At 43.5% G+C, this 12,721-nt stretch overlaps 1 protein-coding gene across 2 annotated transcripts in view; it reads left to right on the forward strand.

The window, feature by feature from the left end:
- LOC101114799 (tyrosine-protein phosphatase non-receptor type substrate 1-like) overlaps nucleotides 1–10,630 on the forward strand; it is a 41,598-nt gene extending 30,968 nt beyond the window's left edge. For both annotated transcript variants that reach the window (XM_042229835.1, XM_060396903.1), the window contains exons 4-5: nucleotides 7,597–7,705; nucleotides 8,304–10,630. In XM_042229835.1, coding sequence (XP_042085769.1) covers nucleotides 7,597–7,697 — 101 coding nt within the window. In that variant the 3' untranslated portion in view covers nucleotides 7,698–7,705; nucleotides 8,304–10,630. The remainder of the gene's footprint in view (nucleotides 1–7,596; nucleotides 7,706–8,303) is intronic.
- The last annotated feature ends 2,091 nt before the right edge of the window (nucleotides 10,631–12,721 follow it).

The raw sequence follows: 12,721 nt of genomic DNA on the forward strand, positions 1-12,721 counted from the left end.
TGGGTGCCTTTCAACCTCAGCTGCTCATTGGAATCACCTGGGAGATGGTGACAAGATCCCAGGACCCTGGCTATACTATAGAAATCCTGATTTAAGTGCACAGACATGGCCTGGACAGCTGAGTGTCTTAACTCCTGCGGAGGATGCTGGTGCCCAGCTAGGGCAGGGAAGCCTGAGCTGTGTGTTCTCTGAGGTCACCAAGAGGGAAGGCTGTGGTTTTTCCCTGATAGAGGTCAGTCCCCTGCTGTGCCTGGGTTATAAGAACAGCTCTCCCAGGTGTGAGAGCTTCAGAATAACCTGTGATGGTGACAGATCTTAGGAGGCCCAAGAAACTCAGCCTGAGTGGAGTGGCAAGGAGACCCACACCCCAACAGAGCTCACCTGCGTTGAGAGGGCCTTCCTACTCACTCAGACCATCCTGTTCAGACCAGAGCTTCATCACTGGGGAAATCTTCCCATCTTTAGACACCTGTGTGCCTAAACAGGCATTGGAATCCCTGCAAACACTCCCTTCTCAGCCTGGAGCCCTCCGGCCTCAACAACCACAGTGACTCTGATGAAATCTGTCCTCTCTCCTTTCAGAGTGCTTCTAGCTTCTATAAAGAACTAATCTGCAGGAAAATGCCTGTGGTCTCTTGTGTGTTTTGAAAGCTAATTCCCCAAACTTATTTCTGATGGGATTTTTTTTATAATCGGGGACAGATTCATAATTTGGTGTCCCTACTATTTTTTTTTTAATGTCGATTTTTGCATGGCAGCTGTTTGGAGCAGAATATGACTCTTCTTGGTGCTTCAGTTGTGCTTTTGTTTTGGCTTCAGAACTAGAATGACCAGATCTTAGGATAACAAGGGCATCTCTAGTGGCTTAGATGGTAAAGAAAGTGCCTACAATGCTGGAGACCTGGGTTGAATCCCTGGGTCAGGAAGATCCTCTGAAGAAGGAAATGGCAACCCACTCCAGTATTCTTGCCTGGAGAATCTCATAGACAGAGGAGCCTGGAGCGCTACAGTCCATGGGGTCGCAAAGAGTTGGACACAACTGAGTGACTAACACTTTCACTTTTCTTTTATGATAAGATCATGGATGTTATTGATTAAGCACCTACTATATGCCAAGCTCTGTGTTTTATATACATCCTCATCTTACCAGGTGGTGCTTGTATCCACTTTGTCCAGAAACAGTGAGGCTCAAGGGTAAAGAACAGCGACACTAAAATCAATCAGTCCTGTGTGCAGTGAGGTGAACTCTGACCTTAATTGCCGCGTGTCCTTGGACAGCTTCACTCTCCCTGAATTTTGTCCTGTATATGGGGCCTGAATTTTGTCCTGTATACAGCTCTGAGCCTTCCTCTCAGAGCTGTAGGGGGGATTAGAGAGCTGAGGGTGATCAAGAGATCAGGCCATCTTTAGGCTCTGAGGAAACTCTGGATAAGTAGTAACTGATCACAGTACCTCATCCCTTTAGGGATGTCCAGGATGCTGGTGTTTATACAATTTGACATATTAAGGTAGCTAATATGAGGAACATATAGCTATGTATGTCCTCAAATGTTTGATGAGTTTTAGGAAGCAAGCTAAATATTTAGAAATGCAAATATCTGTAATGTTTGCTGTCTACAGACCTTTACAGGAGGTATTGGGTAATAATGAACAATTGAGAGACACCCTACGGGACTCCTCTACAGCGACCCTCACATTTGACTTGCTCATTTGTGTGAATCTGGGTGTTTTGTAGGCCTATGTCTGTGTCTCTGTGGATTTAATACCAGTTAAGAAGCTAAGCACCTGTGGCTTCTCAGCACTCAGTGGTCTTTCTTTTCAACCCAAAACTAACCCAAGAGAAAAACCCGACTCGGAAAGATGCCTGTTTGCACCCTCCTTTGAAATTCAGGGATTGATATACTAGTCCTACTGGCATTTTTGTGGGAAGAGTAACTACCTGAAAGACAGTTCTGAACATAAAGAGTCCAGGTTCAAGAGAGAGATGTATTTGTTTAGTTTAGTGAAGCATCTTGTTTTACTCCCAGCAAAAACACTTCCAGCACCGGATTTAACTCTCCCTGAAGCCTGGGCAGGATAATGCCAGCCGCCGTCTTGCACAGATGAGGAGCTAGAAGGCACCGCGAGCATACCACACCGCTCATCCGCTGGCCACCCTGCTTCAGCTTCTGTGTGGTCCTGCTGTGCTCCTGCTTCCCGCATTTCCTTCTGTAAATGCATTTTCTGAAGTTAGTTAAGTTTTCCAGGCGAGCCCAGTCAGGAATAGTTAATAAAAGAGTGAGCCCCCAAAAGTACTTTTGTTCCTGTGCCCAGATTGGCGGGAAATCCCCTGGCAGAGGAAAGAAGGTGGACTCTGAACTCAGGTCTGGAATTCCAGTCAGCCCTGCCCCTGATTCAAAGTCACCCCTGGGAACCTGTAGGTCTCCCCTTAACATGACGATGGTAACACTGCCCTCCCAGAATTATTTGAAGAATTTAAAAATAATATATTTGCAATTTCTTAACATTGTCACAAGTTTTTGTTAGTGGTGATAATCATAATCATATTCAGTGTTTATAAATGTTCCTTTTGTAGCCAAGCCCTCCCCGCCCATGGTATCTGGCCCTACAGTGAGGGCTACACTTGAGCAGACAGTGAGCTTCACCTGCACATCCCACGGCTTCTCCCCCAGAAACATCTCCCTTTAATGGTTCAAAAATGGCAATGAGCTCTCAGCCTCCCAAACCAGTGTGGATCCAGAGGGAGACAGTGTTTCCTACAGCATCTCCAGTACAACCAAGGTGCTGTGGGCCCCGGGAGATATTCACTCCCAGGTCATCTGCGAGGTGGCCCACGTCACCCTGCACGGGGGCCCTCTTCTCCTTGGGACTGCCAACTTGTCCAAGACTATCCAAGGTAGGTGCCCCTCATGTTAGCTCAAGTCCGCACCTGCCCCCAAGACCCCAGCTAGCTTCTCCCGCCTGCTTTCTGCTCCATGCCTTGAACTGCCTGGAATCTACTTCCTGACATTCCTGCCCAACACCAGGCTTCCAGTTGAGCTCTTCACTCACTTCTATGGATACCTGTGCCAAACACTATGCTAAATAGTTTTCTTTACTTTATCAATGGCTTCTCCAATTACTGAGCACTTACTATAAGCCATGGAAAAGGAAATGGCAACCCGCTCCAGTGTTCTTGCCTGGAGAGTCCCATAGACAGAAGTCTCTCGGACTGCAGTCCATGGGGTCGCAAGGAGTCGGACACAACTGAGTGACTAGGCGACCTATAAGCCGGGCCCTTATGTGCCTAGGGATTTCATTTGTTTTGCTGCAGTTATTATGTTCCTACTGTATGATAAGGACTGATCCTGCTGATTGCAAACATTATAACCCTAATAGGAGCTATCAGTTTTTGAGCACCCACTGTGTGCCCTGCACTGTGCTTAGTGATTTCATTGCTATGCAGAGAGACCCTTTGAGCACTTGCTGCCCACCTGGCTCTGACCTGGGTGCTATGACCTGTCCCATATTGTCAGAGCTTCTTCTCTGTGCTCTTTCAGTTTTACCCACCTTGGAGCTTACACAACACCCCATGGGGAACCAGGTGAATGTCATTACCTGCCAGGTGAACAAGTTCTACCCCAGAGACTTGCAGTTGACCTGGTTGGAGAATGGAATCATATTCTGAACAGAAGTGACCTTAACCCTCACAGAAAACAAGGATGGAAACTTTAACTGGACGAGCTGGCTCCTGGTGAACTCCTCTGCCCACAGGGAGGCTGTGGTGCTCACCTGCCAGGTGGAGCATGACGGGCAGCTGGCAGTCACCAAAAATCATACCCTGGAGGTCTCTGCTCGTCAGAAGGACCAGGGCACCCACAAACTCCCTGGTGAGGACTCCACTCCAACTGACCCAATTGTTTATAATGAAGGGAGTACTTCATGCTTTATCGAACAATCTAGAAGTCAATAGATATAAACTAGAACTTTAAAGTGAATTCCCTCCTGACCACTGGTAAGAGTATGGTATATTCTTTATAGATCCTTTGACATAAACATCCGTGGCATTAAGAGAGAGAGGAAGGAAGAATGTCATCCTGTTCAGTGTCCTGCCTCTTTCTTTCTTCAAATAACTGTTTCTGTGTTCACCATTCCATGTCTGCCCACTTGCCACCTCCTTATTCTTTCTAACCTCTGCCTGGTCTCTCTTCAGCCTAGACTTTTCCATCCGTATCCGCAACATCACGCCAGTAAATGTCTGTACTTACTACTCTGTGAAATTCTGGAAGGGGAGCCGTGAGTTGCCCCAGGCACCCAGGTGACCATGAGCGGCCACCGCGTGGGCTCCTTTGTCCTTTGATTTGTGACAGTGGGCCAGAAATGATCGCAAGCGCTCACTGCACATTGACTAAATGCAACTGTCAGTTCATCTCCTTTTCTGCTCCAGCCACCCAGTGGGCTTTGAGTTTACAGAAGGGACTCAGGGAGCAGTGGGGATGGGGGTGGGTCTTGTGTTGTTGAAGATTTGTTGCCTGTAGTCCAGGGCATTGGGCTAACGTAATCAAGGTGAATGAGTTCCTGAGGACAGGAATCCCAAGCCTGCACAAGAGATGCATGCTAATTACAGACTTGTTCTCCCACAGCTTGGACTTGTTCCAATGACAGCACCCCCGCTTTATATAAATAAAACATCTCGTAGGCTGTCATGTAACATCAAGAGAGGGTCAAGTCAGGTTTCCAGGAATCTTTCTCCAGGAAACCTTTCAAAGGCCCACATTTCTTCCAACATGCCCTATGGTATTGTCCTCATCTATTGGGTCAATGCTGGGTCACTGAGTGTCCATGTCCCTACCTGCCGGAAGAATTAAGAGAGGAAAGAGAGAACAAACAACTTCCTTTAAACTAGTGATATAGAGAAGTTGCATAATTGTGTCCACAACTTATGTGTGTCAATGGTGTCTGCAATTGTGTGGTCTTTTCATTATGGACATTATCTTCTATAAAACTAATACCAGTGTACACTTAATATAATCAATACTAATTCCCAATATCATTTAAAGTGGAATATAAACTCAAATTTTTCAAAACATCTTTTATAATTATTTTTTGTTCACCAAAATTGTTTTTAATTCATCTGTAAGTTTTTGACAAAATTTTCCCATGACACCATGTGGGTCATGAGAATCTTTTTTTTTTTAATTTGAAGCAAAATTTCAATTGCTTAAGACTATTCAGAACATTCATTTCATATTGTGTGAGCTGTGGTAGGCTGTGCTTTTTGAGTTATTTCTTCCATTGTCTCTGAGTTTTCAAATTGCTGCCTGTACAGTTGTTCATAAAAGTCTCTTATTATCCACTGATACCTGCAGAGTCTGTACTAATGTCCTCCATTCCCATTCCTGTTACTGGAAATGTGTCATTCCTCCTTTTTTATTTATTTATTAGAAGCATTTCATTTTAATGGTGTTTTGAAAGAACACACTCTTAGTTTCAGTTATTTTCTCTATTGTTTTTGTTTTAAGTTTCATTGATTTTTCTTTTCCATTTTTGATTTCTTTTATTTTTCTTATTTCTGTATTATTTCCTCTCTTCCTTTTGCCTTAGGTTATCTTGCTCCTCATTTTCTAATTTCTTGAAGCAGAAATTTAGATTATTGGTTTAGACTTTCTTTTTGTCTAGTGCCACATCTGGGTCTCTTTTTGTGCTAGGGAATTAGGAGAGCGGACCTGGGGGGCTGACTGCTGTGCTCTTCCTCCAGTCCTCAGGTCTCCAGCCTGTTCACCTCTTCTTCCACACAGAGTTCTCCTATGCTTATCCTCTGTGTTATTTCTAGGGTTCAAGTTGTACTTAACAGGGAGTGTAGGAGAGAAGAGTTCATGCAATCTTGTCTACAGTGGCTTGGAAATGCTTTCTAATCTTCCATCTCCTGCTTGGACTCAACCAGGGTTGGTACTTCTGGGCTCTCCCATCAAGGTTGCTAGTGAGTAAGGCTGGAAGCATTTTTTGAAACATTTAGGTTGGCAGGCTGAAGAGAAGTGTAAAAGGCTGATATGACCCTTCCACCCAGACCCAAAGCCTACCCTGAGCATCTGAGGGCTCCAGCCATTGCACTCCTGGGTCCAGTGGGTCTAGTGTGAGGATGCATATCTTATTGTTTGTTCTTACGGTACTGAGATGTCTTACAATATTTCTAGCCTCTCTTCTCTCAGCACAGCATAATCTAACATTTAAAGGAGTTTTTGGTTAGTTGGTTTTCATAGAGGGAGAAAAGTTGTGAGTCCTCTCATTCTTTGGTTCTCTTTCATCTTTCAGGAACGTAAATCCTGAAATCCCTTCCACTATGTTTTTACTTTTTCCCATTTTCCCTTCACTATTCAATAGCCAAACAGTACTTTTTCCTTCTTTTCACCTAGAAGCTGGGGCTTCCCAGGTATCTCAGTGGATAAAGAATCTGCCTGCAATGTAGGAGTTATAGATGTCACAGTTAGATTCCCGGGTCAGGAAGATCCCCTGGAGGACGGCGTGGCAACCCACTCCAGTATTCTTGCCTGGAAAATCTCATGGTCAGAGAGGCTGGCAGGGGTCACAGGTGTCCATGGGGACACAAAGGGTCAGACATGACTGAAGCGACTGAGCACGCACGCACGCACACGCAGAAGTTAAGCATGTTAAATTGTGACTCTCCTTGAATTAGGTTCCTATAGTCACTGTAAGTAGTTACCATGTTTGGTGATTTAATACAAGCATATTAATACATATATATATACACACACAAATATGCTTAATATAGTTGTAGAGGTCAGACGTCTACGATGGTGGCTGGGCTGTGTTCCCTCCAAAGGCTCTAGAGGAGAATCCATTTTCTTGCCCTTTCCAGCTCCCAGAGGTGCCCACACTCCTTGGCAAAGGGCCCCGCATCACGCTGACCTCTGCTTCTGACATCGCACCTCCTTCTCTGACTCTCCTGCCTCCATCTTTTACTCATAGGGATCTTCGTGATCACGTGGGCTCCACTCAGAAAATCCAAGATAATGTGCCATCTTAAGATCTTTAACTTGATCACTACCGATCACCTCTTTTGACACATATGGTAATCTATGCACAGATTTGGGGGATTGTATGCCAACCATATTAAATCAAGAATAGGTTGAAACCCTTTCTTGTGATCTATGCACTGTTCTGCGGGACACTTTTTTTTTAATATTTTCAAAGTTTAGGCAAATTTCACATTCATGATGTTATTTTCAAATATCTAGATTCCTAACCTTATCAGACTTGACTGTTTCTCCTGAAATTTTTCTAATGGCTGACTGAGGATGGAATTGCAGCCTAGTGAGAGACTGTGCACTAGGACTTGCTGAATTTTCTCTTGTCTCACAGTTACTTTCACTTCTGGAATTTTGTCTTCAACTTATAGGACCACTGAAGCCTGAGAAAAGAGAGTGTGAGATGAGGGATTCCTGTGCCCTAATGTCTGCCTCAAGCTTGAGGCCAGCAGGCAGGTCAAAGCCACAGAGTGTTGGTGGGCCCAGGTGGCCTCAGATGGAGTAAGTGGAGGCCCTGGGAATGGTTCCTCTGTGATCCTTCTAATCAATCCTCTTATCACCTGATTTCCAGGCCCAGGACAGTCTTCGCCTCTCCTGGTAGTTTTCCTCCTAGTCCCCAAGATGCTGCTATTGGCTGGTGTCTCCATCATCCTAATCTGCAAGAAGTTTTGAGCATAAATGTAAGTTGGGGTGGGATGGAGGGCAGGACAAGTTCTGTCCTAGAGCTTAAGGAGGCTACTCATAGACCACACAAGGTCAGGGCCCACGTGGAGTTAAGAGAAGGTGAAGTAGCTCCCTCAATCCCCTCAGGAGACCCTGCTTCCCTCTCAGCGTTACCCAGTTCTCAGGAGGTGTGTGAGGTCCTAGAGGAGATGGGCTGGATCAGGGGTTTTCAAAGGGTGTCCACAGAGTCTTAGAGGTTCTATAGAGGAAGTGGGCAGAGGGTGCTGAATGAAGAACACCTGAGCGGCTGGTTCACTTAAAATCTGGGACTTCTTGGGGCAAAAGAAATCCATATCTTAGGGCAATGTTGAGAAGTTTGGATTAGCTGTTCTGATCTTGTTCTGATCCTCTGTGTAACAGGAGAAAGGCTTAGGAAGGGGCACCAGGGGCACAGGACCTGGGGAAGGGAAGGAGGCTGAGAGGGTAAAGTCCTATCTCAGGAGCTGCCCATCCTCTCAGGATAGGTATCCTAGGAGGAGGACACCTGGGTACATCAGAGGGATTCATGAAATGTTTCTTGAGTGATGAGCACATAACTATGACATTTTCCCACAGCTCCATCCTTCCCGCCTGCTTGGTGCCACCCTCTGTCTCTGCTGCCTCCTTCCCTCCCTGAAGGGCCCAGCCTTGGAGAAGAACCCAGCTAGAAGCTCCCACAACTTTGCTCCAAATGCCTCCCTTCCATGGAGACCTGCCTGCTCACATGTTCCTGAAGCCCCCAAAGCTGTGTCTTCATACTTGGTCCTGAGTGGGGGTCATGGGAAGTAGTTCTGGGGACTGACTCATGACATATCCCTGGAATGTGAGAAATAAGTCAGATCAACACAGGTCAGGTTATCTCTCGTCTGTAACCCTGGACTTGGCTCACACTAATGTTCTCTGCAGAGAAGTGATTCTGTCTTCTGTTCACTGGACTCCTTGCCCTTTGAGTATAAATGATGCCTTATCTTGGTTTTAAGAAAAATTATTCTCCTCCCTCATTGTCTCAATAGCCTATTTTTCAAACCCACAGAGTAGTGTTCCCTCCTCTCTCTGTGATGGGAAGAGTAGTCTTTCTATCATTTTGCATCCTTCCTAACCCTGGTGCTCATGGTAAATACACTATGTCCAGAAGCCTAGAGTCATCCTTGATTTCTCTTTCTTTTATATCACATATTCAATTCTGTCTTTAAAGTGATTATGTCCAGTAGCATGATGGTAAATCTTTAACAACTGTTAAAAAAGAAAAAATAAGCCCAATTGTTAGTACATGTCAAATTTTGATGTAAAATGCTTTCAATGTGGTCAATTTCAAGTTCACAACCATTTAGCAACTTAAAAAATTCCTGAAAATGTAAATATTGCCTCTCTTGAGCCAGTCCAAGCCTCTCACAGCTCACCACTGAACTCTGTCCATAATCTGTACACTCTCACGCCCATCACCACTCCCTGGTCCCAGACACCATCATCCCTTCCCGCACCACTGCTATGGTCTCTAACTGGCTTTCCTGTTTCAGGCACAGTGATTCTCGGAATGTCAATCAAATCCTATCTCTACCCTCACCTTCTTCCTCCAACATGTCTGCTTGGCTCACTCTTTTCCTTCCTTGCAGTCTCTGCTCAAATGTCACTGTACCAAGGCGCCTTCCATATACCACACTGTATAAAATTTCAGTTCCGCTCTCACCATGGCATTCCATGAGCTCTTAACCTGGTTAGTTTGTTTCCTGAGCACTTATCACCATCTGACATAAAAGATAGGCAGCTCTCACTTTGAATGGTAGAAAAGGACTATAAAAATTACTGTGTAAATGGAATCGTGGAATCTGACCTCAGTAAGGTGGGATGAATAATGATCGTTTTGTGACTTGTAAAATTTGTTTTTAAAGCATTAGAAACTCTCTGATTGTCAGCTACTAACAACATATAGTTTGACAAAGTAGAAACACTGAGTATTAAATCAATTAATTGCTTTATAAAAACTTATCTGAAGTGTTTGAACAGTGCCTGCTTTCTTTTTCTTGTGTAATTTATAATATAAGAGCACCTTTTTTCCAACTTGGTGAATTATGCTCCTTGGTAAGTTTGGATCAGTTTCCGACATTTTGTGCTTATACTCTTGAAGTTGTGGAATCTTTACAAAACTTCCTTTGATTTGAAATTTTTGCTGCTGTCACATCCTCTGGGTCATTTTCACCCTTTTCTCACCACCAGTTTCCTCATTTATGTGGTAAGTTGGCCTTCACTAGGTTCTTCTGACTGCATATCTGGAATCTTTCTTACAGTGTTAACTATTTTTTCTGTAATCCATTTGCATTCAATTTGAATATAACTTCTGGCATCATCACTTTTTGTCTCTCCATTGCACTTTTATTTGTTGCCAATTCCCTTTTACAATTGTTCACCTTGTAAATAACAAATGAGTCCATCACTGGGAGAACAGAGACAACACAGCTCCTTATTTTTCTGTCTGTGCCCAAAACAGAGTAACAGAGTCACAGGGACCAATCCTGCAGACTTTCGAAGAATTAACAGGCTTGGTTATTGATCGTGATGAGCATCTGTTAGTACATAGTGATTTGTGGACCAACGTAGAGCTAGCAGCAAAGTTGGACTGCGTGCAATTGTTCACAGTAAATTTCCTGTGATAACTGAAATCTGAACCATGTGGTGGGGGTTGATGTTACTCAACTAAACTGAAACTAATGCACCATGCAACATGAATTCCGACGTATGTTGTCTCTTCCTCAAACAAGATATCAGATTTATGAGAATAGACTGAATCCTCAGTTGCCAGAACATTGACTGCCACATACCAGGCCATTAATGTTTAATAAATGAGTGAATTAGTTTTTACTAAATGTTGGGTTTCAAAATAAAAATTGTCTAATTCAGTCACCTGACTCTTGTGTTCTAAAGTCCTTTCATTAAAGGCTAAACTCTCCTCTTTGTGTTTAGAAGTCCTATCAAAAATTCAGTATCCTTCGGAATATAAGGAAGTGAAAAGCCAAAAGAAAACAAAACCAAAATACAAAAACTGACATTTACTAGAGTTTGTCAAAGGGGCTCAGGAAACAACCGAAAGAGGCCCCAGTGGGCAAAGCTGGAAAATTTGAGCAACAAATATAATAAGTATTGATGTAATGCTTTTGTCACTTCGAAATTCATATTTAAAATGTTAATGCTCAATGTACCATGCTTCCAGTTGGTGCATTTGGAGCACAACTAGTTCACAAGGGACCCTCTGTCATGAATGGGATTAGTACCTTCCAAAAGAGACCCACAAGGTCTTCCTAGTTCTGTCTGTCATGTGAGGATACAATGAGAAATCTACAATCCAAAAGAAGGATTTTGGGTCAATCCAAAATCATGCTGCTACTATGATAGTGGAATTTGAGCCTCCAGAACTGTGAGCAATAAATTTCTGTTTTCTGTCACTCAGTCTGTGATATTTTGTTATAGCAGCCAAAATAAGCTAAGATTACAACATCAAATATCAAATAAATATCTGTGAGTCCATATTGATGTAAATAAATCATTGAATATATTAATGAATGGAGCAGAATTTTTTAAAATCTTCTGTATAGGGAAGTCTTAAATAATTTATGGCGATCAGTTCAGTTCAGTTCAGTCTCTCAGCCGTGTCCGACTTTTTGCGACCCCGTGAATCGCAGCACACCAGGCCTCCCTGTCCATCACCAACTCCCGGAGTTCACTAAACTCACATCCATTGAGTTGGTGATGCCTTCCAGCATCCTCTGTCGTCCCCTTCTCCTCCTGCCCTCAATCCCTCCCAACATCAGAGTCTTTTCCAGTGAGTCAACTCTTCGCATGAGGTGGCCAAAGTACTGGAGTTTCAGCTTTAGCATCAGTCCTTCCAAAGAACACCCAGGGCTGATCTCCCTCAGAATGGACTGGTTGGATCTCCTTGCAGTCCAAGGGACTCTCAAGAGTCTTCTCCAACACCACAGTTCAAAAGCATCCATTCTTCGGCTATCAGCCTTCTTCACAGTATCCAACTCTCACATCCATACATGACTACTGGGAAAAACCATAGCCTTGACTAGACGGACCTTAGTCTGCAAAGTAATGTCTCTGCTTTTGAATATGCTATCTAGGTTAGTCATAGCTTTTCTTCCAAGGAGTAACCGTCTTGTAATTTCATGGCTGCAGTCACCATCTGCGGTGATTTTGGAGATACTTCACTCTAAAAAGGAGAAACCCAGTTTACCACTCCTGAGGTATAGACTGCAATGTGGTGACTCATTTCCAAAGAAGACAGAATGGAAGGAGGAAAATGGATAACTTTATGGATAACTTTATGGATAACTAAATTTGACAAATACAAATTATCCAGGTCATTAAATGTCCTTCAACAATCAAAATCAATATCAATAGACATAAATCATGTAGATCTGATGAAAATGGCACTTTTCCTCTGGGATCTTCTTCCCACGAAACTTATAACCATAGTTTAATTACGAGAAAGGCATCAGAAAAGTTGTATAGAGGGACATCCTACAGTCAATTTGAGAAGTACTTATCAGATCTGTCAAAATCATCAAAAACCAGGAAAGTCAGGAAGCATATCGCAGCTGAGAGGAGCCCAAGGAGAAACACGACAAGTAAACGTGTGTGGTACACATCCTGTGTGATCCTGCACAGGATCATTGAAAAGACAAGGGCTTTATGAGAAATTTAAGGACATCTTTTATGGCCCAAATGTTTGTGTCCTTCCAAAATTCATTCGTTCAAATTTAATCCCTGATGCGATGGTGTTTGGAGGTGGGTATTTGTGAAGGAGTTAAGTCTTGAGGGTGGAGCCCTTTCCTAGACTGTCATATATTTGGAATCATGCAGCATGTAGATTTTTGCTTTCAGTTATTAAAAACAATTTAAGATTCCCCCACATCTGTTAAAGGATTGAGAGCTGATTGCATTTTAGTCCAGAATAATATTTGATTATCTGGATTCACCCATTTCTTTACCAACTC

This window comes from Ovis aries, chromosome 13 (assembly GCF_016772045.2).
Source record: "Ovis aries strain OAR_USU_Benz2616 breed Rambouillet chromosome 13, ARS-UI_Ramb_v3.0, whole genome shotgun sequence".
NCBI classification, from domain to species: Eukaryota; Metazoa; Chordata; class Mammalia; order Artiodactyla; family Bovidae; genus Ovis; species Ovis aries.